Source organism: Gavialis gangeticus, unplaced genomic scaffold, assembly GCF_001723915.1.
Source record: "Gavialis gangeticus isolate Ggan-Ray unplaced genomic scaffold, GavGan_comp1, whole genome shotgun sequence".
NCBI lineage: Eukaryota > Metazoa > Chordata > Crocodylia > Gavialidae > Gavialis > Gavialis gangeticus.
In genome coordinates this window covers 171,156,048-171,166,913 of record NW_017729032.1, presented here as the reverse complement: position 1 = coordinate 171,166,913, position 10,866 = coordinate 171,156,048, and the positions used below count along the sequence as shown (strand labels likewise).

General features: G+C 40.8%; 1 protein-coding gene across 4 annotated transcripts in view; it reads right to left on the bottom strand.

Annotated features, from left to right (window-relative positions):
- SHROOM2 (shroom family member 2) overlaps window positions 1–10,866 on the bottom strand; it is a 298,183-nt gene that overhangs the window by 77,963 nt on the left and 209,354 nt on the right. For all 4 annotated transcript variants that reach the window (XM_019524302.1, XM_019524299.1, XM_019524301.1 and 1 more), the window contains 2 exons: window positions 5,902–8,542; window positions 2,764–2,864 (listed from right to left, as the gene is read on the bottom strand). In XM_019524302.1, the coding sequence (XP_019379847.1) occupies window positions 2,764–2,864; window positions 5,902–8,542 (2,742 nt within the window). The remainder of the gene's footprint in view (window positions 1–2,763; window positions 2,865–5,901; window positions 8,543–10,866) is intronic.

Genomic DNA, 10,866 nt, shown 5'->3' with positions numbered 1-10,866 from the left:
CACTGCCTGGCTTCAAACATTTTGCTGCTTTTATCATGTCAGAGACCAGGCAAGAGGAAGACTCATAAATACACCACCACTTCCGAAAGCACATATGACACACATAATAAATCAGGTCAATACAGTACATAGATTCATTTAAAACAGGGATGTCAAAGATATGGCCTGTGGGCTGGATTCTGCACATGGACTCACACCATCTAGCACCCAGTGCTACCCATATCTCAAAGCAATATGCAGGCACTATGCGGGGCACACCGGATGGCCCTGTGTGCAGCACCTGCTCCAGCTTGCCTCCCAGAACAACAGAGCAGCCACCAAAAGCAGCACAGCCCCAGAGAAGCTGCAGGCTACTCCAAGGCCATGCTACATGCTTCAGGGCCAGGCAGTACAGCTTGGGAGTGCCAATGGCAGCTCCAGGGCAATGCAGCCCAGCCCTGGAGATGACAAAACCCACTTTGGCTGCTTAAAGATGTGTGCTAGAATGTGGGGCTGGGATGGTCCATGGACCAGTCCAACACTATCTGTTTGGCCCTCAAGGCCAGATGCTTTTTGCACTTCTAATTTAATACAACAAATAATTTATTACTCAAGGAGGCTTCCAATAGGAGGCCATTATTTTTCTATTAGTTTATGCAACACAGAATATTTCAGTACTGATCCTTGCCCCCCCCAAAAATAAAAATAAAAATTTACCAGATGTTCCAGTCACCCAAAATCTAAGCCATTTAAAGATTTAGTACTTGGTCCCATGTCTACTAAAGTGAATAATAAAGCTTTGTCTTTTACTTCAGTGACAAAGGATCAGGTCCATCACAAATGAAATTTTTACAAGTAGAACATAAATTATTAAATAAGCCAACAAGCTAACCATTTTTCTATAGTTAGTATGGTTAATATTAATGTTCTATAATTTAGTAAGCATTAGCCAAAGCAGCAAAACATTATTTGCAAAGTGCAAATTTGGGAAAAATACTAAATCAATTTCTTCAGAGGAAATCAACACAACACTAAATCATGCTAAATAAGTTTAATTCCCTTTTCTGTTAGGATTTACATTATAGCAACTCCATTTAAAACAGGCATACAACACACGTGCATGTGCATGGTTTCAACATTACAGTCATTCATTATCATTAAGTGGCCATACGCAGCACAGGAATTAAGCATCTATATGAGGGGTATTTATATAAAACCCATGCACATCCTTTGCATACTTTAAATAGCCTTGATATCAGACCAAAGACCATGAAACAAACCGCTTCACAAAACCTTTTCCTGCAACGTGGTGAAATGGCCAAATAATGTATTTGCAATGACATGTGAAAACAAACTACAGCTTTAAAACAAAAGTATTACAGCTGCTGCCCAGTCATGTGATTTTCATAGATTCCACAGCTATAAAGCTGCAATTGTGCTTAACAGACACTGTTAAAATGTGGACGTAGGTGTATTATTCACATGCTTTTGTGACTATGATTAAAGTGATGCTAGATGGAAATCATTTCAGTTGCATAGAGATACTGCCTGCCTACACAGGCATATCTGCTCCAGGCTTCCTCTCCTACTTTCCCCTTTCTTCTCTTACATCATACATGCTTGTTCATTTTGAAATCAGCTGTATAATACAAAGAATCAGCTGTACAATAGCAAAGGCTACACAGAATCTAAACAACATAGCAGATTATTTAAAACAGTAGAATGGTTAAGAAGAAAAATTTACAAGAATAAGCATTTAATAAATGCTTTAAATTAATTACTGAATATTTTAAGCATGAAGTCATATATTACATTATATATTCTAAATATTATTGCAATAATTTGAATCCTTCAGAATGGGAGATCATTTCTGCCAATTAGAGATTTATTTTTTTAATACATACAATAAGGAAAACCAGTAGAAACGTTTTTAAAAATTCACTTTTATTCTTAACATGCAACCCCCCCCCAAAAAAAACAAACAAACAACAAACCTTCCTCCCCACCCACCAAAAAAAACCTCACTAGGCAAAGCCTGTTGATAAAAGTATGTGGTTAATCTAAATTTAGCTGCCAAGTGCATTTCAATAGATGTGGTTTCAATTATTATTATTTATTTGCTTTATTACAATACCATCCAGAAACTCCACATCAGAATTAGGGGACTTTGTCCTAGACAGACAAGGGTTCTAGTTACACTGTGTAAACACAAATGATCAATATTTGAAGAAGTTTAAAAGAAATGGTAGAGTTTCTCTCCTATTAATTCATTTAAAAGTGGAATTGACTGATGAACAAAATAGTATTTTTTCTGAATTTCATTTAGTTCTTTGATGCTTAAAGACAGTCTGATTTATTGTAATCCTGTGTTCCAGTTACATACAGTAGTCGCCAAGTGTAATGCTGAAACACTCCTTTGGGAAACCTCAGACATTTCTTTCTTGTTACAAGCAATTTAATTGATGAATAATATTAAAACTCAGTCTTTCCCTGCAGTCGGTTACTAAGAATTTGTTGGCCCTAAAGAATAAGTAATAAATGAAGCACTAGAGTTTCTTCAGAAAGTTGATCCAATAGTCCTTTTTAGAAATCTCAGTGGGAAGAGAATGAGGAAGAAAAGGCATTGCACAACCTTCTGTAAGATCAACATGGCATTCCTTCAACTGAGAGAGGTAGTTAGCCATTACTACAACTTACATTTTGGGTTAGGCAAAAGATCAGATCATTGTAGCCCTCATATAAAAAATGTCAGATTTGGGAAGCCAGAAACAAAAATACACCTACCTTACAGTGCAGTTCTGCTCATCAGTGTTATTTCTAGAGGAAACACACTCCTCATCTTCCTTCAAATCCTCAGCTTGTCTCCTTATTTCAACCGAGACTTCCTGCCAAGGGTTTATAACAAGTAAGACACAAAGTCATCAAGTTTCAGTTTCCAAAAAATCTATCATTATAGAACCTCTTATTTGTGGGTTTGCTCTGCTTGAATATACATGAAGTCAGTAATATATCATGTTTTATGTTGTTTTGACTCCAAGTATTGTAGTATGCTATGTGACCTCTTATATATCACTACAAATCTCTCTAGGCTCAAGTTACCAATTTAGTTTACTGAAAACAAGAAAAACTTAAATGTTACATTTGTAAACCTTTGCGAGTTCCATCTGGCAAAAACAAATTAAGGCAAGACACTTACTGGAGACTTGTTAGTGTTTTAGCTTTTGAATGCCTGTGTATGTTTCACTTCAAAATTGCTGTAGCTTCAACCACACCCAAAGGGCAAAACTGTATTAGACACTTTGACCCCACAGGAAATAAAAGTGCGTTCTAGCACTAAAACCCTGAATCTTACATGCAAAGAATGTAAAAATGGCTTTGAAATAATATATCTTTTTTTGTCAGCAAATCCTAAATCAACATGCTATCAGATGGTACCTAAACAGGATTTTTTCTTGTAAAGCACTCATTTACACTGTATTTGGCTATACTGTTTAATGAAAGAGAAATATACATGCATATTATGGGATCATCTGAATAATTCATTACTTCTGATTTTTTCAATAAATAAAATCTCTACACGTAAAAAATATTTTTCTTGGAACTGACAGTTCAGTAGCTTATCTACACAGTTAACTCCACAGCTCAATCTATATAAAAAGAAGTTTTTTTAAACTTAGATTTAAATAGTCCCTCACCTGAAGTATAATTCAGTTTGTACAAAAGAGCTGTATAATAAAAGCATGATTTTTGTCTCTATTGTAATGGTTTTACAGTAACCGGAGTACAGGAAATGAGAGCAAGGAAAGGAGGAGGAGCAATATGATAAATCTCTTATGGTCTGATAATTCTTATATAGCCCAAGCAATTGTATTTGCAAAACCAGAAGTTTAAGTCAAGTCAATCCTATGTTATCTGCTGAATCCATTACATGCCTAGCAATCTTTCAGCAGCATAAATGTGCCTTTAAAACACAGATCTCATGATAACTGGTTATTGTACTGATCTCACCTGCCACTTGTACCTTCTCCCTGTATTTTAAAGTTAAAAATTAACTGACTTCCTGCTTTTGGACTGAACAAACCTTTGACTTCTTTCAGGAGGTTGATTGATTTTTTTTTTTAATAAAGCAAACACAGTCATGTAGGATGTTAAAGAAGTTCCACCCACATTTTCCAGGGCTAGGGACAGACATTACACATAAACTGGCTTAAGTGATCAGAAACTGGTTTATGTTCTGTTACAAGTTTAAGTGCACATAAAGCAGTTTCAAAATGTTGAAACTGGTTTAAGATATACCTAGTTAAATGCAGTATCAGACTTAACTGATTTGGGACAAACCAGTTTATGGAATGTCTGTCCCAGACGCCTTCCTAGTTCAAGTTAAACGAGAACCCCCAGCATCCCAGATGCTTTGCAGCCCTAGGCTGTGCTGTCTGCTCCAGAGAACAGGGCTGGCCCTGCCCCTCTGTTCCCTTGCCAGGGCTCCAGAGGAGATGGCAGGCACAGCAGGGTCTGCCTCGCTTCCCCCTGCCCCATCACCGGGATTCCCCCTGTCCCTCCCTCCCATCTCCCACAGCATGGACCCCAGCCCCATGGACCCTAGGCATGTGTATGCTAGCTAATGAGAGGTGTCTCTGTGTGTACGTCTCCAATTTCACTGGGACAGGCAGACAAAAGTATCCACTTAGGGCTTTTTGGCTCTAATCAACAGATCAGCTGGTAATGTCCCTATGTTTCTTCCTTGGAAAAAGCTGTTTAAGAGTTTGAACTAATAAGAGACTTTTGTTTTGTTGATGGGCTGATAAACACTGTTATTCAGCCCCCTGCTGGCTCCCTCATCTGTCAGGTTTGCAAACAGTATGAAGAAGCAGGGAGAAGGAGATTGAAAAGGTCAGTATTATCAACAGATGCATGTACTACACATCTCTGCACATCTCTGCTTTGCCTAAGAGTGCAATCTGGGGTCTGGCAACATTCCCACCCCTTGAGCAGCAAGTGGGAAAAAGCCTGGGACCGTGCAGGCAGGGTGGGGATACACACCCCTCCCTAATCAGGGTGTCCTGCCAGGGCTTGGCCATGCCCCCCCGCCTCAGCACTGTCAATGGGAAGGGAGGGATACTGTAGTGCCTCTTTGGCTTCTAGCCTAAGCCACTGAAGGCATGTGCCTGCATTTCCTCAGTCTAGAGGGAATGTCTGTACACTTGCAAATCGGTTCAATCTATGCAGGTTATAGCCTGCAAAGACTGAATTAATTCAGGCTCAAGCTTTTCAAATGTCTGTCCCTGTCCCAGACGGTATGAATAATTTTTTAAACCTTGATTTTTGAGCTAGTACTCTAACTTCTATTATAACTGCCTCCTGGATCAAATCAATTTAAAAGAAAGGAGAGTGACACAGGAAACCAGTAGTTTATCAGTCTATTTCCTTTGTAAGAAATTAGCTCCCAATTTCCTTGGAGCACCACTTCAGTTTTACAGTACCATAGGACGGTACATTTTCTGAAAGGAGGGCATCAGTAAAATAACTGCTGTACTGATGAGTATGTGTCAGTTTGGGTGAGGAATTACCACCTCCAATCAGCTTTCATCCCTAGTATAAAGTATGGGATATAGACTGCTAACATGATAAAAATGATCTTGTCTTTTCTCTTCACTCATGTTGGCTACAAAATAGAAGCAACTAATTTAGCTTATTGTTCTTTGCTCTATACTGAACTCTCATTCTACACTCCCATCCTTTTTATATTTCCTATATCCTTGTATATCCTTTTTACCCTGCTTATGTGAGCTACCTGTAACAAGGATTTCATTGTCAACAGCTGGCAAACATTTGTTTCTACTCTGACTCTGTGTACAACTGCACGTATGATTTTTCCCCACTCTGTCACTCTGTAAGACAAATATGAAAATACAAGTCTCTTACCTGCTTGTAGAAATCAGTAGAAGGCGATGATCTGGATCGCTCATGCGAGTACTGGGATTTCTCGCGTTGCTCATGGCTTGCATCAAGGATGTTATCAGCAGAATGGTACCTTCCTGAACTCCTTGACTCTAGAGGTTTCCTCTGCTCTTTCCAGGATGCCTGATATTCTGCAAAAGTTCCCAGTCTCTGAGGCTGTTCAGATTTTGTGAGTTTGTCAGTTACCTTACGGGGACTACAATGGGTATTATTTTTTGCAATTTGCATAGTTTCAATTCCAAAAGAGGCTGCCCGAGATCTTCTTTCATACTGTAATTCCTCACACTCATGTCCATAAGCTTTTCTATCAGGCTTCCCAGGCTGTTCCTCAAACAGATTGTGCGGAGCTTGTTTCTGGGCAGACTTCCGGTGTGTGGGTTTGCTTGTTTCTTCAAAGAATTTCCACCTATCTGCAAAAGAGGCAAGGGCTTCCTCGCATGTATTTGAACGGCGCTGAGGATGGCAGTTATCCTCCGACATCCCCACTTCATTCATTTTCTCTGGTTCGGAGTAAGACTTTAGTTTTTGTTCTGCTGTGAACCTCTTCCTGGCTCCAATGCGTGAAATATGATGTGTGCCACTCCCTGAAGAGTGTGGTTTAACTTGTGCAGCCTCAAGGAAGTCAGAGGCATCTTCAGAAACCAAAGCCAACGAGGAAGAGTTGTAGTTATTTGCCTTCCGTTCTGGTGACCTGGGGAGATAGTCAGCAGGGCTAGGGTCCAAGTCCCGCCGTTTGAAGGAAGTAGCCCGCAGGACTCTAGCCTGGGCCTCCTTTAGGTGATCCTTGTAGGTACTGGTAAAAGATCTATCTGAAGAAGTGTTCAATGTCTCTGCTGATTCTGGTTTCCAATTCTCACTATACTCCTCTGGTTCATTTGACCCTATTAAGGCAGCAGTGCTTTTGCTCTTTTGCAGCTTTGCTCGCCTCATTTGGATCTCATTTCTCAGGGTTGTTGCAAAGCGATCACTCCTCCGTGCCTGTTTAGTCAAGTGAGTATCAAATGGAAGCCCCCTATCGATTCCAGGTCCTTGGCAGTTGTCAGATTGTTTTTTCCCTTCCTGAGCTAAGGAATGCAACATAGGGGTCTTCTGAGGAGAAATCTTACTATTCTCTTCTTTTCCCCACCTGAAATCTTTCTGGGCAGCCCTGTTTTCAGTGGTAAGAACACAGCTCTTTGTGTATTCCTGCTGATTGTAGCTATTGTCATTTTCCTTGCAACTGCTCTCCAAAGTTTTATTCTGTCCAGCCCTTTCAGGATAGCTATTTTTTCTAGCATCTTCAGGCCTAATATCCCCTCCTCTGTCTACTGAATAGGGAACGCTCTTCTCGCACCCTTCTATAGAAGACTCGACAGGTTGTTGAGGTAGATAGTATTTTGGTTTCTGGACCATTGTGACTATTGCAGGATTGTCATGTGGTCCAGGACAGGCTTCAGGTTTCCAACATTCATCCTTTAGCTGTAGCGGCCTTAAGTTTCCCTGAGCAGGCTGTTTTGCTGTTACACAGTAATAACGACTCTGTCCAGTGTTGTCCATTTTCTGCTCAGTGGCACTGTTCATACAGGAGGAAGTACTGAGTAATCTGGATTGGTTTGGACTGTAACAATGGAAGTGGTTAGCAGGTAGATCTTGGGCACCACTGTAAGAGGAAAAATGTTGCTGGTCCTTAGGCAAAGCTGAGGCTTTTGCATTATGAAAAAAAGTGCTTTCATCACTGTATTGGCGCTGGTGGTGGTAACTGTAAGCAGACTGTGCAAACCGAACATCTGTGCTGGACAGAGAGGACTGAAGTCTGTTAGCATTTCCTGCGTTATTGTTGTACCTGTCACCAGCAGAAGATAAAGTATAGTCTAGATCAATATCAGATTTATAGTTGGAACTATTGATCCTCCTTCCCTCTGTGCTCCTTTCACTTGCTCTAGCAGATCTTCTTTGTTGTTCTGTAGTTTCTGAGCTCCAGTCACTTCTGGGCTGAGATCGGTTCAGAACTGTAAAGTGCTGGGTGCTGGTGCTTTCTGAGTATACAGGACCATGGGCCTTGTCATGGCCTTTGGTAGCAGCAAAGCTGTCACTACGAAGAGGTGGAGGTGGTGGGGGAGGGGAGGATGACTTCTTCTTATCAGGCACATACCAGACAGGTCCAGTATTTGACTTTCCACAGCCTGAAAGCTTAGAATCAGGATATTCCTCTATTCTAGGGCTCCTGCTATTTTCAAACTGATTGGGAGCTAGCAAGTATCCAGATTTGTCCTCTAGTACACAGTTATCATTCAGAAATTGGCCAGCACTGCTGTTTCCATGCTTTGCAATGTCCCAGTGGCCAACTCTGTAGAGCATGTTCTCTGTTGAAGATGCATCTGTGTTGGATAATGTATGGTCAGGGGTACTGGAACTTGTAGAGAAAGAGCCATAAGCAGAATCCCGTTTGCTTTGGTTCCCTAAGTGATCAATGCTACTGTTAGACTTTGCAGAGGAAAGCCGTCCATAATGGGACATTTGGGGAGTGTGGTCCCAGCTGTCCATACTTCCTAGGGAGCTGAATTGGTCAGAAGTGCGATGTAGATTTGACTGATCCCATGAATGTGACAAATCATGAGAAGAGGAGCTATAACAGAAAAACATAAGCTAGCATCAACAACAAGTCAAGATTAACACTGCTTTTAAAGGCATTTTGGTAAAATGCATCTCTATAACAAATACCAGAGACGGCTAATGTCTTCTAGTGGTTCAGGCAACCAGAAACAGGGCTCTTGTCTCACTTTGCCATTAATTCAATGTCTGAGTTTTGACAATTGTAACTCAGATTGCTCATTCTGTACAATAGAAATACAGGTCCATGTGGCATGGGTGTGTGTGCATGCATGTCCATCTGTGCATGTCCACTTCCTGTCACTGCTGTTGCACATCCTTCCCACCATGCTGGCCTATACCTTGGGCTCACTTTCAATGTTGCTTTCTCACTAGCTCCTTTATTCTGTCTTCTAATCTTGCTGCTGCTTTCTCCATAATTTTTCTCTCTGTCCACAGCCAAAACTTTTACCATGGTTCTTATGTCCCATCCCAGCCACTATTATCTCTTCTGGCCTCCTGACACCCACCCCCAGTTCATACCCAGAAACCTTCTAGCACAGGACACTTTGTATGTGTTAAATCTGTATACTATTAAAGTTAGAACATGTTTTGGGCAGGCTCAGGGTATCATTTACCATAATCTCTACTATGCACAGCTTGCCAATTGTCAGTCCCAGCCCTGGCAGCACATCAGAGGATTAAACTAGCTCTGGTGCAGTGCCGCAGCTTGGACCACCAATCAGCAATTGCCAGTGCCAGGCCTGGGACCTTCAGGGGCTGAAGGCACCTAGCTTTCAACCTGATCCTGGAGGAATCTGACATGTGAAAGATCCAGAATCCTTCCTCCCCATATGTTTCATGGTTTCTAGGGTTGGAAGGAATCTGAACAGATCATCAAGTCTGACTCCCTGCCCTGGGCAGGAATGACTGCTGGGATCATAATACCCCAGCCATATATCTAATCCAACCTCCTCTTGAAGACCCCCAAGGTAAGGGAGAGCACCACTTCCCCTGGGAGCCCATTCCAGAGCCTGGCAGCCCTAACCATAAAGTAATGCCTCCTGATATCAAGCCTGAACATGCTCTCAATCAATTTGTGACCGTTATTCCTTCTTATCCCAGGTGGTGCCTGGGGGAATAGAGCCTCACCTATTTTCTGCTGGTCCCCCCGGTGAGTTTATAGACCACCACCAGATCCACTATGTGTGGTTTTCCTTATCCTACCTAGAAGTCTGGTAGAGCAGAGGGGTCCCTTACAGATATTATGGCTGGCTGAGGACCACAAATTGCTCATATTATCTCCATGGAGCTGACTGATGATAGCTGAAACACAGGTTGCTTAATACGATTTGGAGATGCTCCTTGCATGAAAAGTCATAACTTTGCTATGATATGAGTACGCTTAGTATGTGTTTTACTGCTTAAACATGTGGGTCACTCATGTTTTAAGTGTATTTAACGTACACTAAATGTAACATGAGACATAGCTAAAAAATAATCTTCCCTGTGGTGATCCTGACCACATCTCTCCCTTTCTAATCCCAGGGATAGCTCCCCCTGCTTTGTCCCACCAATTTCAAACTTCTTGTCCTCACATTTAAAGTTTGTGAATCATTTTCTTGTAGCTAAATTATATGAAGTGTCTATCAAACGTTTTGCAGTAAAGAATCACCATGAAAGTCAATAATTAAATTATATTTCAATTTATTATTATGTTCTATCAAACTATAGAACACTGAGAGAGATCCTTTTTTGTCAAAAATACACCTCTCCAGTGCTTCGCTCTACACAGTAGTCATCACAACGGTGAAAGAAAATTGCCTTTTAACATTTATACTTTTACAAAACACAGTCATAAGTACTCAGGGTCAGATCCTCTTCCACCTATTAAGGATCTAAGTGGCACTTAGGTGTCTAAATGCAATCCTATTCCACCCTGCTCAAAGCCATAAAAAACACTAATGGAAAATGTAGGCGGCAGTCTTCCTTGCTGCTTCCTGTAGCTTAATTTTTACGCTAAGTTGAAGGCTTTATTTTTTGAAGGCTGAAATGTTTTATTCAGTGACTCAAGAAGGTATTGTTCTTAGATGTTCAATTGACTTAAATGCTTAATAGGTGGGGAACAAGTCCATCCTTGGTGTTTAATTATAGAAAGGTGATAAGACATGAGAAACAGTTCACATAAAGCACGGAAAATGTATAAATTAGTATCAGTTTTTCTTTTCTAAAACAATTTTAATGATAGGACACACTGTCACCCACACACACACACACGTATAATAATATATATATGACAGTGGAATGCCATATATGGAATACCATATATATATATATGGTATTCCATGCATTCATTAAGGA